Raw genomic sequence first — 21,827 nt, 5'->3', positions numbered from 1 at the left:
TCTCCAGTGCTGGGGCGGTGCTCTGCAGTGCTGTGGCGGCGCTCTGCAGTGCTGTGGCGGCGCTCTCCAGTGCTGGGGCGGTGCTCTGCAGTGCTGTGGCGGTGCTCCGCAGTGCTGGGGCGGTGCTCCGCAGTGCTGGGGCGGTGCTCCGCAGTGCTGTGGCGGTGCTCTGCAGTGCTGTGGCGGTGCTCTCAGGATAGGAACTAAATATCAGAGACACCTTCGGGGGAAAAAAATGATTCTGAAAGAGTTGTTGGCAGTTATTATAGCCATGAAAATTCGTGTTCAAAATTAAAAGATGGTACAGGAGGTATAGCCCAGTAATTTGATTTATTTTAAGGCTTCTAGAATTACTGCATTATATAAACAAAATTTATCCATAGCCAAATGATGAAAATATTAGTCCAGACAAAAATTCTATTTTTATTTTTTTCCCTACTCGACTCATTCTTCTTCAGACATTGCCATAAATTTGAATTCCATTAAGTAGGAAAAGCCCTCTTAGTTGACTGCTGCATGTAGCCTTGAGGTATGCTGCATTTGGTGAAATTTGTTCTGTCCCCTGTCCTTTCGGTAAATGAAAATATAGAAACCACTGGGACTTTGGTTTTGCCCCCCCCCCACCTTTGTCTATATTTCTTGGTTTTTAGCTGGCAAATAAAGAGGATACTTCTTAGCTTAAATATTGTCTAATTTCACTGCTTTTTTTTTAAACATGAGTTATTTTGTGACTACCCACTACTGGACTAGAAAGGTTTATGAGGGAGGTCCATCACTACTTTCTAAAATATGTCATTACTGTTTTTCTGTTCTTGCTCTTTAAGTTCTGTTTTATTGAATGCTAATTTTGTTAAATGTATTCTACTTTTATTAATACTACAAAGTTTCTGCTACATTCAATTCACAAATTAGTACGTTAGACTTAGCCATATTGGTAAAAAATGATTTAGCCCTATCAGTATAAAACAAAACAAAAAAAATGCCAAACATAATCTACCTATCTCCAGCATTGAGTAACTTCTGGTTTGTGTATTGAAAAATGGTAAAACAGCCAGGCGGTGGTGGCGCACACTTTTAATCCCAGCAGTTGGGAGGCAGAGACAGGCGGATTTCTGAGTTTGAGGCCAGTCTGGTCTACAGAGTGAGTTCCAGAACAGCCAGGGATATACAGAGAAACCCTATCTCAAAAAACCAAAAAAAAAAAGAAAAAAAGAAAAATGGTAATAAAACGATATCAAAAGCATTTCTCAAAAAACTGTACCAGCATAGTGAGAATAAAAACGTTTCACAATGAATACGAAACACTTGTTGATACAGTAAGACTTGTACTGAGAGCGTGGTCAGCCATAGAATACTTGCCCTGGTTCCGTTCCCAGCAGCACTAAATAAATAGTAATGAGAGAAAGAAAACCAGACATAGGTAGTCCTGTAATCCCAGCACTGAGAAAGCGTCTCAGCTGCCTTCTGAGCTTGAGGCCAGTGTGGGGTGAGTGAGAAACTGTTTAAAGCAAAACAAAAACATCAGTAAACAGTCATGTCAGAGAAGTGAGGAGAAAAGTGAATTAGTGCATTTAAATCATAAGGTACCTGTATTTGGTAACTTAATCCTATAATCATAATATTAGCTTAAAAAAAACTTTTGTTTAATAAGAAAAAATTGGTTTTAGTGTTTTTTAGCATTTAAAAGAATCTAAGAGAAAGTACCTCTTCAGATAATTCCCATAGGATAAATTCTGTCTGTGGACTTAAATATTTCCACAGCAATCTAAGCCTTTAGCCTGTACCCAGTAGGTGAGCGCACTGTCAGGTACCCTAAGTTCACCTGTACACGCTTATGTTTATAGCTTACTAGAAATACAGGGATTATCTTTCATATGTATAAGCAAGATCCATATGGCTGAGAAATGGTTACAAGTGCCAAAAGTTCACAGAACAGAAATGAACTTTAAATAGAAATGTGTTGGTATGAAGTAGGCTTTCATAGATGAAAACTTAATGGTGTTAATTTGTAACTTCTAAAGAGTATGTTTCCCATAAAGAGTATGTTTCCCATAAATGAGTCTGATTTGAAACTAAGTATCAACTGGTTTTTGTTTTGAAAATTCTGTATCCCTGGGTATGCACTATTACATGAACTGTGTAGAAAAACAAATGTAGTTTGTTTCTTTTTAAATGAATATCAGCTTGTGCTGCCTGTTGAGCTTGTGCTTTATTGTGCAGAAGTAACCCTTTGAGTGTGTTCATGGGTGTAATGTGCTCTTTGTCTCTCGCCTATGCACTTAAGCAACTAAACTCCGCCCGCCTTGAAGGAGAAAACACTATGGTAAATCTCTCTTACATGCTCCACTTCCTGCATGTAAAATGGCTGAAGGTTTGTTGGCCTACTGTGCTTTCTACATCTTACATAAAATGCCTTCTCTTGCTATTAGCTGAATATCTAAGTAGCTGAAGTCAAGCATTGATTATGTTTAGGCAATGCCCGCTGGAAGAACACCCAGCACATTAGAGCAGCTGAATTTATTGGCCATGCCAAACATAGATTGTAAAACTGTGGGTTTATATAATAATGCACTTTTTCATCTAGTAAAATATGTTCATTTAGTGTTAATTTAGGCTGAAATTTCAGTTACTTTTAGCAATGAAAATTAACACGATTTACCTACTACCTCCCTTGGAAAAATGTGAAAGTATAAAAATTGACTTTGGGGTTTTTTTGTCTTTTGGTTTTGTTTAGTAACTTCATTATTTACTGTATTACTATTGAAATTCAATATAAAATTATTGTTTCAGCCATTCCTGAATGACCCAAATTCCAGTGGCCAGGCATATTCCATATCCAGTGCTAATAACTCACTTAAAATTTCAGAATGGGGATAGCCTGGAATAAGATAATGAAAATTGTTTATAGTAGTTAATGTTTATACAAATTGAGCTCAAGTTGAAAAAATTTTTTGAGATACTGGGTTTTGTTTACTATAATGAAGTACAATTGTGTGAATATAGACTCAGTTCATTCATGTTAGCTTATAGCACTTGATAGTCCTTGGGGCTGGATACCTGTCTCAGCCAGTACAGTGCTGCCATGCGAGCACAAGGAACTGCGGCTGGATTCCCCAGTACCTACATAAGAGCCAGGCATTGCAGTGCATTGCAGTGCACATCAATAACTTGAACCCCACAGGCAGGCAGAGATAGGAATATCCCTGGAGCCAAGTGCTAGCTGCAGCTTCAGTGAACAGACCTAACAGAGTAAGGCGAAGAATACCAAGGAAGTCACGTGGAGCCAATCTCTGCTCTACATCTCTGTACCAACACAAGCACCACGCATGCACACGCATGCACGCACAAACGAGTATATATACTATATACACACAAAAAGTTTTTTTAAATTATATTCTAAATAAATTATTCCCATTAAAAGTGGCAAGAAATCAATAGTATACTTAATATTTAATGGATCATTGATTGATTACTTTTATTTTTAGCATTTAGCTAAAAGCAGGAGGAAAAAAACCTGATGTTTTGGTATTAACTATTGTTTCTACCTATTCATTTTTGAAGCCCTGGCAAAATTATAGCTTTCTTTAGATAGCAAGAGAATGCATTTATTTACTTCCATTGCCTTATCTGTAGCTAACTAAGAAGGGTGAGACTATTCCAGTCATTTTTAATTTTATGTAAATCATAGGTTTCCTTTTGTCCATGGCAAAAATATCCTAAACAATTAGCAAGACTTTGTTCAGTTTATTAAAAGCATATGTTTTATAGCTGTTTCTCATCTATACAATGAGCTATTTAACCAGCAATCTTAAATGGATTATATTTCAAAGTCATTGTTTCTCCCAAAATATCATTATTATCAGTATTCGGTGTCCATATTTCCTTGATTTATTTTTTTTCCTAAAATTTTAGAATTTATACCTCAAAGAGAAATTAGAAATTATATAGTTCAGGCCATTCATTTTACATGAGAGACTGTAGGTTCTCTATGATAGGTCAGATTTCTCTATTTGAGGAAGCCGTTATTCTTATTTGTAGAGTTCTATGATTTTTAAGTTGGTAGTGTTGATACATATAAAAGGCAGGCCTCATAATATAGTCACCTGTACTGATTTAGATTACTACTGTGTGAAGTTTGTAAGGAAGAAAATATGCCATTTAAATTAAAGCACATTTTTCTATACTAAGTTGTAGGAAATGTTAAATTCCAATTTTATTTCATGCTGTATATTTCTCTCTAATTTTCAATGCTGGCTAGATTTGGGCAGAGGAAGTGACAAAAGTAAGTAAAACCTTAAACTCTGGATCAAGAAACAAAGTGTAATTGTCATTGATTTAATAACCGCGAGATGAGCAGATGAGCACTGGCCTGCAGCCGCTCATCATGGCCTGTGCTACAAACCTTCTAAGAATCTGGAAATTCCGAAAATTGTCAAACTAGAATAGTGCTACACCATGAGGAATCCTAGAAAATAGCTAAGCAAGTGGCATTCATACAGCGCCTTCCTAGAAGATGGGTGAAATACTTGATGTTTTTATTGACAGTTATTTCTCAATGATATTTTAAATGTAAAGAATAATAAATATTGTGGCCCTCTGTCTTCAAAGAACTGGTTTCGAGGAAACGAAAGGGAGTTCTCTTGAGCACCAAAATGAATTTTCCTGTCACTTTTGTAGGAATAGCCATAAAATGTATAGTTTAAAGCTGCTAAATACACAACATAGCAAATATTTTATTTATAGTTAACTTCATAACTACAGATATCCATCATTATACTGTGTGACGATTGCATCTTTTGATTTTCGTCCTTCCCTTTAGTGTAATACTGCTGCTTATAAAAGTGTCCCTCTGCCTGCGGTCAGCTGTCCCTCTGCCTCTGTTACTATCTTTTACTTTCTCTTAGCTGGGAAATCAAGTTACAACTCAATAATTTAAAGAAGAAAATTATAATTTTAGTGTAGATTCACTTCGAATGTTATTTGGGGTCTTCAGACATTTGTCATGGACTCTCCATTTACTCACAGGCCTACCAAAGTCTGCATTCCAAATGAGGGTGTTAGCAATATGGACACGTGTGAACTGGCTTTATAAGTCTTAGCTGTTATCACATATAAAGCTGACGACTCTACAGTGTGTTTCAGGCATCGTTTCTGGAACTCTTGACTGTGTGGTTTGTCAGTACAATGTGAAATGCTTGGCTTTAAGGTCTCATCCTCCTATGTGGGATCTTAACTTACTGTGGTCCACCCTGGCTTCTCATTTCCTTTGAACCTCTAACATGAAAAGAAGGCAGAACAATGTGTGAGTGAATACAAGCTGAGCCATAAAACCAAGATGAAGGCAGAACAATGTGTGAGTGAATACAAGCTGAGCCGTAAAACCAAGATGAAGAGAGGAAAGGCCGAGTCAAAAGCAGCCTGAAGTAGAAACTTAACTTTAGCTGATGGTTCTAGAAGGGTCTGTCATAGCAGGAAAGACATGACATGGCGACCCGAGCAGGGAGCAGAGAGAAAGAACAGAAGGGTTAGGGTTAGGGTCTTGGGTAGGATCCTGTACTTGATTGTTAACTGGCTCCTGGGCCACTTGTGTTACAAGAGTCACCAAGGTAAAGAGGGCTATGAAAGGTGACTGACCTTGCTTTATGGCGTTTGGGAACGATGTCGATTGTGTGCATATGATTGATTATTTATGGTAGAGAGTCTGTCACCTGCAGTCATTTCCAATTGTGGGATTAAGCTCATTATTTCAAATAAGCTCTGAAGTTTTATTTCTTTCCTCCTCACTTTCCTATGAAGAACTACTAACTGGTTTGGAGCTCTTTAATGTCAATATTTAGTATATTTAGATTTTGTTGCTTTTTCCGTGAACTGTTTTGTTCCGGCACGAAACAGAAGTTAATAGTGCTGCTTATTCCTCATTTCCAAAGTCAGTGACTTCATCTTGATAACTTGAACCAAGCCCCAGTGAGGGTATTTATATCCTGCAGATCAGGATGTTAGAGCACTTCCTTTTTCCTTTGAAACGGGCGTACTAGAGCAGCACTCCAGACCAGCTATAACTGGTAGAAAACTTTAACTCCAATCTTATTGATGCTAATGACTAAAACCTATTATGCATCACTTAGGGAGAAATTGTAAAAGAAAGTTAGGGTGTAGGGCAAAGAATCCCAAGAAAGAAAGCAAGAGCCTGTCCTAGTAGCAAGTGTTGAGTCACTAAATACAGAGTGGAGAAGCCTGTGGCCTTGCTCTTCAACCTTCTGTTGGAACTTGAAGACTCCTGTTAACTTGAAGTACCAAAGAAAAGCACAAAGTAATAATTTGAAGTTTTTGAATATAATACTGCTTTATACTTATAAAACTATGGTACTCTTATGATTTTGTAAAATACTCAATTCAGCGAATACTAGAAAAGATACAGATATCTTGACAGTCATAATGTCTTCAACTTAGGCTTTGGCATGAGTCGAGTGTTGGTAAGGGATCAGTTGTGTCAGTTGTGTTTGGTGACACGGGTGAGTCTAGAAACTCAAAACCTGTTAAGACACACACAGAAGAGTGAGTGTATCATCAGATTCTAATTTGGAATATATTGGGGGGAATGTCTTTGATTTCTTTTTTTCATTTTGGTATATATAAAGTGGACTGAGTCTTCTTCTGAGAGCCTAACAGTATGTTCTAATTACAGTCTGAACAGGAATTAAGAATAACTCAAAGTGAATTTGATCGCCAGGCAGAGATTACCCGACTCCTGTTGGAGGGAATCAGCAGTACACACGTGAGTGTTAAGTCCTTGCCAACCAAAGACGCTGAGACAGCACTTAGGCAGCTGGGGAGGAGTTTGTGCAGTTGAAAGCTCCCTGAGGCACTTAGCATTTACAGAGAGCTTCCTAGGGCAGTTCTCTCTCAAGGAGAGCTGAAGGAAGGTGTTCATTTTCTCTCACATCTCACCACACATTTTGCACACTTCATAAATCCTCCTGCTGGTTCCTGTTGGATAAACGAGGTTTGTCAACATATTGTTCACCAGTAATTTGTCTTAATAAGTCTGATAGGAATACCCCCACTAATAAGCTCTACAGTAGGTTACTGCAGCTTATTCCCCCTTGTGACAGTGTTATTCTTTGTCCTCCTGGCTTGTGCCACTTGTGAGAACTGACTGTAACTTTTCCATTGCAGGCCCATCATCTCCGCTGTCTGAATGACTTTGTAGAAGCCCAGATGACTTACTATGCACAGTGTTACCAGTACATGTTAGACCTACAAAAACAACTGGGAAGGTAGTGCCTCCCTTTCATGTATGAAAGTCATGGTAAAGGGGAGACTAGTATTACTCAGTGGGTGGACACTGGGCACACAGAGTGGTGACCTGAGGGAATCAGACATAACAGCATGGATCTGTTACCCCAGCACTGCAACAGCAAGATGGGAAGCAAAGCAAGAGAGTCCACTCCCCAGGCCAGCCAGCAGGGTCGTGAGGGAGGGCGATAGGAAGAAGAGTGAATGAAGCAAAGCATGACACGTGCCGGGCTAACACTCTACTCTGCTCACTAGCAGCAACACAAAGGCATCCTTTGTTTGAGTCCTGATGAGAGACATTCAGATGTTTTATATGTTGGGGGCTGCTGACATGGCTCAGTATGTAAAGGCTCCTGCTGCCAAGCCTGATGACCTAAGTTCAATTCCCAGTATCCTAGTGAAAGGAGAGAACTCCTAAAAGGTATCCTATGACCTGCACATGACCTTCACATGCCCACCATGGCACATACACACATACCACAGAAAATAAATGAAATTTTTTTTTACTTATTTATTATACGTAAGTACACTGTAGCTGTCTTCAGACACCCCAGAAAAGGGCATCAGATCTCATTACGAATGGTTGTGAGCCACCATGTGGTTGCTGGGATTTGAATTCATGACCTTCGGAAGAGTAGTCGGCACTCTTAACTGAGCGCCATCTCTCCAGCCCAAAATAAATGAAATTTAATTTTAAAAATTTAAGATTTTTATATATGATCCAATAACAGGAATGAAAATTAGAAGAGTTAACAATTCTGTTAGCTTGTATACAGCTGCCTTTTTTGTTGTTATCAGACTTTTGAGGTAATGTTTTTAGCTTTTCTAGCACAAAAGGCTGTTACCCAAAATAGATATTGAAGCTTAGCTTTTCTCTTACTAGTGGACACTTTTGCTGTTTGTTGAGGAAGGTAGATATGGCTAATTAACACTTTATTCTTAAAGGTAAGCTAATTCATGTTTGTTAATTTTGGAATAGTCCGAAGACCTCAAGTCCCTTACATCATTATTTTGAGTATGATAATATACTTTAAAGCAAAATGGTATATAAAGCACATACTTGAATTATTTAACTATCAAGTATTTATAGAATCCCTGCTTTAGGTAGCAAATATACTCTGGACTTATATCAGCAAACAAGCTAGGGTGCTTGCCTTGGTGGAGTTTATAGTAAAGTGATGTTTTAACAATGTGTGTAGGAGTCTAAGACTATCAGCCATGGATAGACAGACAGCCACGTGAAATGGTAGAAGCGGGGTGCAGTGAGGACATCTAATTATGGCCCAGCTGACTCTGAGTTTTCCAGATGGAGTTATCTTAGTGAGAGTCATCCAGATGAACAAGGCAAGGATACATGTTATAAGAAGACAGGATACACGAGAGAAGCAGCAAGCGAGTTTGAGTAATTGACAATACATTCATTCTAGTGAGAACAGTGTTTTAGTGGATAAGAGGTGTTTAGCGGCTAGAGGTGTGGACAGAGTTGCGGCATGAATGGCCATAAAAGTAAACTGTAGTAAGGAGTCAGGTATTTACAGAGCCACTGAGCAAGAAAAACAGCATAACTTTGCCTCAAAAAAATACGGTTTAAAAAGAGCCACTGGAGTGTTCATCCTGCAAATTTATCCTACAGATTGAGGCCTATACTAAAGTTAGGCAACATCACAAAGCTAAGTTTGGGTCTTCAAAAAAAACTGGCAGAAAACTAATAAATGTAGTTTTCTGGTAGATCAGCCTGGTCTACATTGGTGTTTTGGTAATAGTATTCATGTCTGAGTACAGAACAGTTTAAGCCTGAGAAACCTAACCACCTCCTTCCTACTTGCCCTGAGACTCTGCGAGCTGATCGACTGTGCTTGTTAGTCACTCACACCTAAGCTACGCTGTCCTGGGCACGCAGCCACGGGAACCCAGCTGCGGGAACCCAGCTGCATCGCTGTACTCGGCAAGCACCTTACAGAGTAGAACCAGTGCTGTCCTAGAGAAGAAGGTCCATCTTGCCTCTCTACCTTCAACAGATTGCATTCCTATGACAGGAGTAGAGGAAATGTTAACCCTCTAGTTTACTCCAAGATCCTTTTTCAAGAGAGGGAAGGATGTAAGGGCACATGCCTGCAAGCTAGTAGTCAGGCCCAGGCAGGAGGCCGGCCTGGTGACATGATGAAACACTTTAGCTAGCTAGTTACTTCTTACTTTAGGTTTTACTATGTAGACCTTCACAAGTGACAAAGCATCCAGACATCACTAACTAACCCAAAGCTGTTCCTAAAGAAGAGCCATGTTGTGATAGCATTGTTGATAGTAGTAGCTGAGCAACATCTGTCACGTCTGTAAGTTTGTGCCTAAACTCTCTCCAGACACCTTATGCATTTTTCATAGAGTTTGCTATCTTCAGCACCACACAGGATGGGCACTGTTAGTTCATAGGAAACTATTCATAAGGAAACAAGTACCAGGCACAAAGTTATTTTTTTATTAATTTTTTTGGTAAGTAAAAGGCTTTAACCTTTCAGCACTTCTTTTTAAAATAAAGAAATAAGTCTGGGCTCTGTGGTGAGGTGGCAAGCTAGAGAGAATCCTAGAGTCGTAATCATGTCACAGATAGTTGAATCAACAAGAGTAGCTGGCTAGACAGTGGCGGCCTTGTTTGTTCTGTGACAGCAGACTGAGCAAAGGCTCCGGGTAGCTCTTTGTAAAGTACAGCCAAAGGGAAGAGCGTCTGCACATTTGTTCCTTCAAATCCAGAACTAACAGTGGCTTCCCAGGTTAAGGAGAATGTCAGGATAGGTTGAGACCATGTGCTTGTATTGGACAGAGGGAGGGATTACTCTCCCTCAAGACATGGTTTTGTACCTAGAACAGGATCAGCTTCAAAATACAGGCAACCCGTCAACAGTAGGAGATTAAGCACCATTCCCCGATGTTATTAGTCTTCTTCTTTAAAAAGGAGTAAGTCTGTCATCTGGGTGCAAGGCTTTGGGAAGAATGACTGGGGTTTTGAAGGTAAATAAGAGGCTATAATGGTCACAGGAAAACAAGTGAATTTCCTAGACCTAATGTACAATGCCAGGCAGCATTGTAGACCAGTCTAAGGGGTTCTACTCACAAATGTAAGACAGCAACAGAGGTTTTTCTTTTTCTTCCAACACAGTGACTAACACTGAAACATCTTCAAAGGTTTGCAACAAAAGATGGGACAATCTATAGGTAATTAATGTGAAAGTCTACAGCGTTGGTTAGGGGCAGAATGAGGAGCATCGGGTTGATCCCTTCAGGCAGACGAAGGAGCAGGGCCGGACAGAAACAAGACAGGACATGTTGCTGGTGGCAGACTGGTTCTAGGCAGCACAGAGGTCATAAGGAGAATTTCATCAGGCTATAGAGATAGCTCAATGGTTAAGAGAACTTGCTCTTCAGCAGACCTGGGTTCGATTCCCAGCACCCGTATGGTAGCTCACAACCATCTGTAACCTCGGGTCCAGGAAATCCAACAGGAATGTGTAGTGCACATACATACATGCAGTTAAAACATTCATAGACCTAGTGTAAGATAAATAGAAAAAAAATTAAGAACAATGTTATTTTCCAAGGCATGAATTCCATTCTACTTAACAGATAAAAGGCCTTATATGTTTTAATGACTAGCCTGATTAAAGCACAAATATGGACAGGGTACATGATTCTGTAGAAGAGCATCTGCTTAGCATGCACAGGCCTACTGTTTGAGTATAGAGGGAACCACACAAGCAGTTTTAAACGCAGTGGAAACTCTACACTATGTCACTTGTTTATTGTAGGGCTTTAATTTTTCCTTTAAAATTAATAGAAAAAAATTACCTTGTGAAATTTACTATATACTCCTATTGAGTTATATTTCATCATAATTATCAATCATAATAAATAAAGTTGAATGCTTTTTCTCTCAGTGTTTGTGTCCCGTAAAGTGACAATTCTGAGCATGCTAGACTGTACACAGTTGTTACTTGGCTGGTAGGAAAATGTGATAGATAGGTTTTATGACAAAGCTCAGGCAACCAAATATTTCCAAAAAATATAAGGAAACTTTACTTTTACAAAACTACCTACTATCTAGCTTTTCTTTGTTTTAACAATTCACAAGAGGAAAAGATTAATATTTTATATATATATATATATATATATATATATATATATATATACACAAATATATATATGGCATGTATATTCTTGGCATCACTTAAGAATAAACATCTGCACATATACGCCCCAGGAAGGAATGCTAGCCAAAATGTTATTTAAATTGAAGTCAGTAGGAAGAGACAGCTTTGACGTAAACCTTCAAGGATTTTATATTTGAGTACTGCCTTTGAGGGGCGAGAAAGATGGCCTACACACTTTCTCACTGAAGGACATCTTTCCAGTGGGAAACTTGGTAACTGGTGCCACCAAGTGGTGAGAGTGAGAGACCTTAATCACTTGAAGAGCGATAAGTGAGTTTTCTTTCTTTTTCTTTTTCCTTTTTCCCCAACAGTTTTCCATCCAATTATCTTTCTAACAACAATCAGACCTCGGGAACACCTGTGCCGTATGCTTTGTCAAGTGCGATTGGTCCTGGTCTGGCTTCCACGGGTGGCCTCGTAATCACCTGTCCTTCTAACATCAATGACCTTAAAGAAACCAGCAGCAACAGGAAGGCCAGGGTCCTCTACGACTACGATGCTGCAAATAGCACTGAGCTCTCACTCCTGGCAGATGAGGTGAGTGACACTTGTCTAGGAAGAAAATTAGATCCTAGGCAGACATACCTAGTCTAATATTAGAGCAAAATGTAAATTGCTCACTGGTAACTTGGAAAGAGTTTATTATGAGTGTTTCATGAACTTCAGTTGTTAATATTGACACTTTAAATTTTTTATTTTATATATTAGATTAATAGAAATCTTTTAAAAGTTTATACATACAAGTTTTACTTATATATAGAACTGCCACTGATAAAACTGTAATTTTTCAGCTAAATGGATATTTTAAGTCTTTAGATAGTGAATAATTTAAACATTTAATGTAAGTCTGATATTTGCTATATGCCTATTTTTAATATAGTTAATAACTGGAAATACTCTATTTTGTAGGTAATCACTGTGTTCAGTGTCGTTGGAATGGACTCTGACTGGCTAATGGGAGAGAGAGGAAATCAGAAGGGCAAGGTGCCAATTACCTACTTAGAACTTCTCAACTAAGCAGGGAGACCATGAGAGGCTACCCATCACAACACCATATTTATATAAATAACTAAAGCAGGTTTAAATATCTTTCAATGTTAATGTCATAAGAGACTGAAAAAGAAAAATACAAGCCATCAGAAACTGGCCATTCTGCCAATAAAACTGCATGGTTAATCCTTGATTACACAATCTATGTTAGCAATTTCCTGACAAGAGTGTTTTCTTAAACAGTTCTCTTTCTACTGAGGTTTCACTAACAAGCAACTTCTACTTTTGAGCCCCAACTTAAAAACAGAAAGATTCTTTTCTACTGAATTTTTCATTAACGGCAAGCTTTTTCTTTTATGCAAAATAAATTTATTGTGCATGATACCAGTGACTCATTTATTAGATACAATAGCCAAAGAATAAAGTAAAAGCTCCTTTTTACCTTGCTGCCCAGTAGGAATCAGATGACTTAAACACCAGGCCTTACTAGGGTCTCCTGGGTCTCCTGGCTGTGGAGCTTTGCGTGGTGTGGGTTGGGTTTGCTTTATTTATGTTTATTACACTACTGGATAGTTTCTTTTAAACCTGAGTCTTGAAAAGTGTTACCTTATTTCATAATTTTGTGAAGGCTGCAGAACACTGGGGACAAGTTCATCCACTAAGAATAATCCTAAGGTTATTCCGTTGACAAAATTGGATACATAATCAGAATTGCATCCATTGAGAGGATGCTACAGTACCGTAAAGATGTGTTGTGGAACAGTGAGTGTGTGTAAAGTGCGGCTAGTGCAGCAGCCTTCATTATAGGCTAAGTCACGCAGCAAACGTGGTCTGTCTTCAGCAGTGTCTCTGGAGATTGCTAATGACGCATTTGGAACTAGAGAATTGCTATGAGGACCATGCTATCCATCAGCAAACGTTGCTGTGAATTGCCCATTGAGGAATCCTTTAGTTAGGTCTTCAGGTCTCACTCATTCATTATTCGTCCATCCATTCAAAAGACATGGAGGGCCAGGTACTTTGTTGATCCACCAAGTATACTACTATGAACAAGATGCTCCTAAAGAAGTTAACCTCTAACAGGGTTGGTATTGTGACGGAAGAAATAGAAGTGTGTTTAGGAATTACCTGGTTGGGTCTAAGAAGTCAGAAGTTGACCCAGGCAGAAGGGAAAAGTTGTGTTGGGCCTAGAACCAATAGAGCATAAATTTGTTCAGAATAGCTTAGCAGTGTAGTACAAAAGTGTAGTCTGCTTACTCAGAGAATCTTGAATTACAAACTTTTGAGCTCTGAAGTACTATTTAAATAGCACTTTAAAACATCCATTTGTGTTAAGAGCGCCTAAGAGCTTGGTAAGTGTGGAAAAGGTGGTTCTTGGGCCCAGCGTTAATAACCCTTTCTCTGCACTTAGATAAATTCCTCTGCGGTTTTCTAGTTCTGTAAGACTGATTCACACTTGAGTTTCACACTTGAGGAACGCCAAAAGCAGCTTGAGATGCTAGTTTTCTAGAGAATCAAGTTAATGAAGTTTTGTTGTTCTTTTTCTTCCTCAGAAAGGAAGTTTTACAGCCTAAAGTGCCATTTGTTGTATTTGTCCAAATTTAGGTTTTGAGAGACTATAAAAATTTGGATGACTTTAAACAGCAGCTTTAGTTCAGCAAATTGTTTATGGGAAATAGATCCATGCAGGAGAAGATATAAATATGGGCTGAATTGATTTTGTGTTTGTGTCCTCACATGTTGGGCTCCCTGGGGTTCAACTCAGATTTAGAGCTGCCATTTTTTTATCAGTAAAATGGGGATAAGTATGTCACCTAACAGGAGACTATTCCAAAGTGTTACTTTGTGTTTTGTGCTTTTAGGCAAAGACCTGGCACATAGTAAACATTTAGTAAGCACTGATTGCCCTTTTCAGTCCCTGACACCATGCGGCATGGGCTGTGAGGAACATGTCTTATATCTGTGCTGTGCTTCCTCCCTGAAGCCCATTCTCCACCTACCTTAAACCTGACCAGATCCTGCTCACGCTCCCTCCTCAGTGTAAGCTCTGTAGCAGGAAGCCCTGCTTTCCAGCAGGTGCTGGCTACTGAAGATGCACTTAGATACAAGAGGATCCTTACTGTAGTATTCATAGGAGCAAAGGCTCCTTGTACCTTTGTGTAGTATAGATCCAACATAATCTTTAGTCATGTTCTTTTGTTTAATTTTTTTGTTGTTGTTTTAATGAGCTTCATTATTTGGTTGGGTGTTATCTTTAATTTTGGTTTTGACTTAAAGTTATGGGCTTAGTTTTTGCTCAGGTAAAGGCCCAAGGAAATTGTTTAGCATAGAAGAAAACTCTTAGAAAACCTGTTAATTCATGGTGCAATTCAAAGTTATTTAAATAAACTCTTGGCCCCTGAGCATAATTCAGCAGCAGAGTGGAAGCAATGAGTGGAAGGTGCATTTACTCATGAAATAATAAACAAGGAGACATTTATCGGGCCTCGACAAGCTTAAAAAGAGGTGGATTTTAGCCACCTTTATCCTTAAAGTAATGTGACCCACAAGGTTATAGTTAACACATTTTTTATGGTGCTAGTCAAAAAAAATTCATGTTGCAGGAGATGAGGTTCCTAAAATGAGATTGTACCTCACTCTGATGGGACAAGGGAAATAAGCCCAAGGCCAGCACCCCAGATTGCTGCAGCCCATCCTTCCAGTCGGGACCTTCATAGCAGGAGCAAAAGGAAGCTAGCGTTAGTAAGGAAAGAGGGTTCTGAGGAGAAGAGAGGATGGGAAGGACTTGTTTATGCAGAGAGCTCTCACAGACGACTGCTTTGTCACACAGTCCCAGTACCTGAAACTTTGCAATGAACTGCCGAGCTGCACAAGCCAGAGTGAAGAGCTGTCCAGGGGAGCATGGCTCACAGGCAGATCTGCTCCAAGCTCTCTGCTTCCCTGTGCACTGTCACATCATAAAACTATGATGAAGGGAACATTCACTCCTGCCTTCTCCACTTTGGCCTAATTAGAATGGTGGCAAAGTTCAAGACTTCAAAGCAGCTTTGCTGGGAACTTATTGAAAATGCTAATTGCTGTTTTCTGATATTCTGCCTTATTTATACTTTCGTCTACATGGGCCTGTGGATTAGTAGCATTAATCTCCCCTGTGACAGCTTTTTAAATATTTTAAGATAAAAACTTAATTTTTCTTTCTTTACTATGTTCTATTAATTGTAATTATGTTGTTATTTTTATAATTTATTTATTTAGCATGTAACTATCACTTTAGAATGTAGCCTTCTAAGATAGAGACTATAATTCTGTTACTCATAAAATACTCTTAGCACACAGCTTGGCTCTTTTATGCTCAATAAATACTTGTTGGGTAAAAGGGAAAAAACTGCTAATACCTGTGTCTTCCCCCACAAAACCTACTGAGCCAAATTTGGGAGCAGGGCCCTGTTGTACAGTAAGCCATGTGCATGACCCTGCAGTAGTCAGTTGTGAGGACACTGCAGAGCTGACAGAGCTGGCCATTCACCCTCAGGCGCCTACGATTTGACAACACTTGAACATTTCCCCTTACCTCTGTAAGCCTTACTGCCACTCTCACTGGCTGAGGTCCTTTCAGACCAGTCTAAGAAGTGGGCACGAAGGTAGACGGATACATTCAGTGTCAGTAAGGAAAGAACTGCCTAGAACGGCAGGACCTGAGTGACGGGTTTCTGAAAATGTGGACCCATCGTCTAAAGCAGTGGTTCTCACCTGTGGGTGACTTTCACATGTGTTGCATGACCCAGAGGACTCGCCCTAGACTATCAGAAAACACATATATTTACATTATGATTCATAACAGTAGTGAAATTACAGTTATGAAGTAGCAATGAAAATTAATGTTATGGTTGGGGTCACCACAACATGAAGAGCTGTATTAAAGAGCCACAGCATTAGTCAGGCTGAGAACCACAGCTCTAAAGAATGATGAGCTCTAACTACCATACTTCCATACAGTGCCTTTGAACTAGGGTTTCGCTTCAAGACACCCTGAGAAACCAGCGAGGCAGTATTAGGCTAACATCTGCACAGCTCTGTACCTCAGTCCCTAGCTGTACTCTAACTCCTATGACAGAGTAGACGTTTTAAGGATTGTTAATGCTTTTTTATTAATACAAGTCATAATATGCTGACAAAAAGAAAACTTTTAGAGGTTAAAATAAAACCATGGCCTACAGTTCCACCGTCAGAAGTGCTGTGACTGAGGCGTGGCCTTTGGGCTCTGCACACTTACAGATTTTTTTAACGGGATCAAATTGTACATGCTGTTTTGTGACTTTTTCACTCAACAGTCCCATGCCTGCCTTGCTGTGTCATATGTATTTATACATCTTTTTAATGGATGCATGATATTTCTTCATATGTGCCACATTTTGTTAAACTACTGTTGAATTTTTAGGTTTCCAATTTTTCACTAATAAACTGCTTTGAAGAACACTGTGCTGCCAGCTCTTTGTGTTGCTCTAAGTGCTGTATGCCTTCTATGTGCTTAGGTCCACAGATGAGTCCTCCCCTCTACCTGCTACTGGAGACACCGCTCCATCCATCTCAGTCCTTCCCTGATTACCTCAAATCTCTCTGTGACCGCTGGCAGTGAAGCTGAGGAGTAGGCTGAAAGTTGGTAAAGCTGACTACTACTGGCATTTTACAGAAGTGGGTATGGAAGGTGGTTATAGTGAATGCTGTTGACGGAAATCGAGTTGCTTTTCAACACTCAGACTTTCCTTGGTTACCTAGGAGCATTCTTTCTGTAGCTGATGAGGGAGTAATGGAGGGGCTGGGGAAATGTCTGTGCAAGCCTGAGGACCTGAGTTTGAATCCCCAGCATCCCTCAGAGCCAAACATGGTAGCAATCATCTGGAATCCCAGTACCTTTACAGAGACATGAAAGGTGGAGATGTCCACAAACACTCATGTGCCCACTAAGCTGCCATATGCAGTAGCCAAGAACACAATGTCAAGTCCTCCAAGCTCCACACATTGTGACACCTCCTTCAGTCTTTCTCCCATACAAGAACCCACACTAATCAGAGTCTCCTGCCTTGAATCTCACAGTGACAGAGCCCTCGCCTGCACACTGCTTACTCAGCCCTAACCCTGCTGCATACCACCACACACACATACACACACACATACACACACACACACACACACACACACTGCCTGTTCATCACTGCCTAAGACTGGCAGAGGGCAGAGGATCAAGTGCTCCCACAACAACTAAGTACAGAAGTAAGTGTAAATTTTACACACACAAACCTAGTTCTCGCAGGAGAGCACCTTCACCAGCCTGGCTGGTAAAGAAAAATGCCATAGTGCATCTATGAAACACCCCCACACCGAAGGCTCAGGGAACATTGCAGATGAAGAGGCAGAAAGATTGTAAGAGCCAGAGGATCAGGAAATTTGCTGTGAGACTGTCTCCTAGTAACATCAGAAGTAATATTAAGTCTCACCAATATGACAGCCCAAACATGAGCAGAGGACACCAATAGACATGCCAAACTGGGGAAAGCCCATGTGGTCTCAACCCTAGACAAAGAACTAAAAGCAACTAAATAATGCAGGGAGAGGGAGAGGTGGACCTCAGGAAGGAGCACATTAGTGGGTGGTTCCATGCCAAATGGTCAGCCCTGAACACATACAAAGAACACTATATGGAGTCAACCTGTTATACTTAGGAATATATAGATGTGTGTGTGTGTGTGTGTGTGTGTGTGTGTGTGTGTGTGTGTGTGTACGTACAATGCATATACACTGCATCGATAATTGATTAAAGAAGAAGAAACAAATGAAGAGCAAAGAGAGGTTTATGGGAGGCTTGGAGGAAGGAAAAGGAGAGGAGAAATGTAATTAGAACAACCTCAAAAGTAAACAGCAACAAACAGATAAATGCCATCCGTGAACACTGAAAGCATGTCATCAGGGTTCCCTTTGTCGCGCATCCTTTGGAATGATACTGCCCTTGTCCATTTCTATGGACATAAAGAAGTTTCTCTTGGAAGTATATTATTCTCCCCTACACTCTGGCTTTGATTAGGACCATATTACAACATCCACATTTTAATATTATTTAGAACATAACACTGGGAGTCATAGAGGCCCACCTTATTACTAGGATCGACCCCAACTGCTATGGAGTCATAGAGACCAGCCTTATTACAAGGTTCAACCCCAACTGCTATGACTACAACAGCACTACTGCTATTCTGTCAGTAGACAGAATAGGTTGGTGCTAAAACCACTCAGCACAGAAATTAAGACTATATATATAGACTTTAGAATACAATATAGACTATAGAATATAGCAATTTTATAAACCCAACACTATTACTCCTATGTCTTAGGCAAATTATATGACCTTAATTTCCATTTGTTTGTTTTCACAAGTAATATGCAGATTGGCATACCCTGCCTCCCTGGTGTGAAGCACGCAGTCCTTTTGAAACAGCTCCCTGGCCAGCAGTACACCACTTGAGAATTTATTAGAAATACAAACTCTCTGATCACGGCTGAATCAGAAACTCCAGAGGTGGAGTACAGCAACATGTATTTTAACAAACCCTCAGGGGACATGGTGCATATAGAACCTGGTGGACCACGGTAGTGAAAACTAAAAGAATTCATGCAACTTGCACATCATAAATAATAATTCTAAATAGCATTATTAGAATTCCTATAATAATGAAGTGGACCATTCACAAGGAAAATTCTGTATGTCCCTTTCATAATTGCCAATTTGACAACCAAAAGTTTGAGGTTAAGATCTCTGATGAGCATGTGAAATACACATCCCTATACTTTCACCATAGATATAATATAAATTTTTAGAAAAATAAATAATTGAGATGGTCTTAGTGTTCTATTGCAGTGAAAAAAACACCATGACCAAGGAAAACATTTAATTACAGCTGGCTTACATTCAGAAGTTTAGTCCATTGTTGTACCGGTTAAGTATGACAGCATATAGGCAGACATGGTGCTGGAGAGGTAGCTGAGAATTCTACATCTTGATTGGCAGGTAACAGGAAGAGAAACACTGGGCCTGGTTTGAGCATTTGAAACCCCAAAGCCCACCCCAGTAACACACTTCCTCCAACAAGGCCACACCTCCTAATCCCTTTCAAGTAGTACCACTCCCTCATGCACAAGTATTCAAGTATATGAGCCTTCGAGGGCTAGTCCTATTCAAAACACCACAGAGATCTATATATAAAATTATCTTGCCTCTTAAAATGAGAAATATTACAAGAGGGTTGAGACTTTGCTCAGAAAACAGTCCGGAATCTGCTTCTACACAGGGGGAAAAAAGTGGAAGCGTTTGAGCTTCAACGTGCTAAATCATAGCTCAGAAACATGATCAGGTTAGTTTGGAATTGCTCAAAGCACACATAATTGCATAGTATGTTCTAAAGAAATCTCATTATACATGCATAACAGGATGAACTGTATCCCATGAACCTTCCTAACAAATTCATTTTGTAATGGAACCCTGGAAAACTAAATGAATTTACCTTCAACACAGGGTGTTTGGATATAAACCAGTTACATACAGGAGGCTAAAATGATGGTGAGTTTAGAATAGTTTGTCATAACCCATTCTTTTAAAGAGTACTGGACAGCAAGTCCCGCAGAAATTAAATCTGTGGTTAATACAGCAAATTATTCACTTAACCTCATAGGCCCTAGGATTTCTCACTGATAAAAGGAAAATATTAAAATTCGGATCACAAACATCTTTCTAGCTCTTGTATCCCAACACACTTTAAAAAAGCCCAAGTTTTTTTAAGTTTTAATCATAACTAAACTAAACCAAACTTACTCGCCAGAACAGTATGCACAGTTCCAGAGGTGGCTATTGGGTGGAGTTATTTTCCTTATATGTTAAATTACAAAGCTGCTCAGTCAGAATGTTTGGGCTGGTAAGTAACCAGGAGGTATTTGGAAATCCCTCTCAACCAGGACTGACCCAGATCTCACCTCAGAAGAACTGGACACACGCCATGCTGACTTCGTAGTGGTTCTAATGAATGAGCCTTCATGAGCAGTGGCAGTGATCATCCTATGGATTCAGTGCCTTCTATATTCCCTTAAAAATACTGATAATACACAGCACTCCTAACATTTGACCTAATGTTAATGAACAGCATCTTCCTTAATCCCAACAAGAAGGCATGTCTGCCCCTGCTTTGCAGACGAAGAGTCCTAGCCATTCTGTGAAGGCAGAGGAGCTAAGTCTCGTTTCCCGCTCAACAGCACACATGAAGAAACATGCATGCCATGACACATGCATGCATAAAACATAAGATGACAACTTGTAGGAGCCAATTCTCTCCTACCTGGTGGCTCCTGGGGATGGCACTCGGGTCATCAGGCTGGTACCAAGCATCTTTTCCCACTGAACCATCTTGCTCGTTCAAACCCCAGCTTTAATCAGGGTTTCACAATGATTTTGTACATATGCCCATAAAACATGGCCAATATCTCTTTATTTTCTATACTGATGGCTTTGAAACTGTTTATGAAGGAGAAAATGTGTTGTTCTTAACTATGAACTAAACTAAAATACCTACAGTCCATTGAGCCAACAGGGGACCTGCCAGCCTCATTAACTGCCACATCTGAAAGAGCAATCGATGTTGGTTTAAGTCAGAGATTCTCTAAAATGCAGTCCCTAGAATCAGAAGTCATGGGTATCTTCCCCTGGCACATAAGCATGACTATAAATTCAATATTCTAGACTAAAAATACCACAGACAAAAGGACTATTACAAGCCAACGTATGAATGTACTCAGATATAACTGTGTTATCTTACAGACACCATTTTAATCAAATCATTTCTCTTCTCTAGGAGTACCCCTTCCCTTGTTGGTCTATTCGTCTACCTTCTGCCGTGAAACCAACGACTGGCCCACCCACACCCCCTTCTCACTCTGGGCCTATTAAACTTGGGGATAGCTAATGTAAAACTTTGTCAGACATCTGGTTCTCACTTCAAGACCAACAAATGTGTTATCACCCTTATGATCTCCTTAAATAAGACATTTTGATAGTATTGGGTCTAATCTTCCGGTGCCCAGCATAACTTCAGGGTCACGTGTCTGGTCTTTCACTGTTAGGATGCTGTGACTCAGCATAGCTGTCATGGCACGAAGAACCAATTATCATGTAGCTGGACTTCAGAGTTCATATCACTAGTCCACAGGCCATGGATGGATAGGTTAAGGGTATGTTTAATGCTGGGATGTTCTTACACACTTGAAGAGCATTTTGTTTAACTAAGACTGCAGAAACAAAGCTTC

General features: G+C 39.7%; 1 protein-coding gene across 3 annotated transcripts in view; it reads left to right on the top strand.

Annotated features, from left to right (window-relative positions):
* Sh3glb1 (SH3 domain containing GRB2 like, endophilin B1) overlaps window positions 1–16,961 on the top strand; it is a 33,485-nt gene extending 16,524 nt beyond the window's left edge. Inside the window, exons 6-11 of one of the 3 annotated variants that reach the window (XM_031375727.1) lie at window positions 2,285–2,371; window positions 4,259–4,282; window positions 6,686–6,775; window positions 7,177–7,277; window positions 11,807–12,032; window positions 12,405–16,961. In XM_031375727.1, the coding sequence (XP_031231587.1) occupies window positions 2,285–2,371; window positions 4,259–4,282; window positions 6,686–6,775; window positions 7,177–7,277; window positions 11,807–12,032; window positions 12,405–12,512 (636 nt within the window). In that variant the 3' untranslated portion in view covers window positions 12,513–16,961. The remainder of the gene's footprint in view (window positions 1–2,284; window positions 2,372–4,258; window positions 4,283–6,685; window positions 6,776–7,176; window positions 7,278–11,806; window positions 12,033–12,404) is intronic. The other 2 variants (XM_031375726.1, XM_031375728.1) reach the window with 2 other exon arrangements.
* Window positions 16,962–21,827: the final 4,866 nt, after the last annotated feature.

Source organism: Mastomys coucha, unplaced genomic scaffold, assembly GCF_008632895.1.
Source record: "Mastomys coucha isolate ucsf_1 unplaced genomic scaffold, UCSF_Mcou_1 pScaffold16, whole genome shotgun sequence".
In the NCBI taxonomy this organism is placed as follows: domain Eukaryota; kingdom Metazoa; phylum Chordata; class Mammalia; order Rodentia; family Muridae; genus Mastomys; species Mastomys coucha.
Note: the sequence above shows the minus strand (reverse complement) of the source record. Positions and strands in the feature narration are given on the sequence as shown.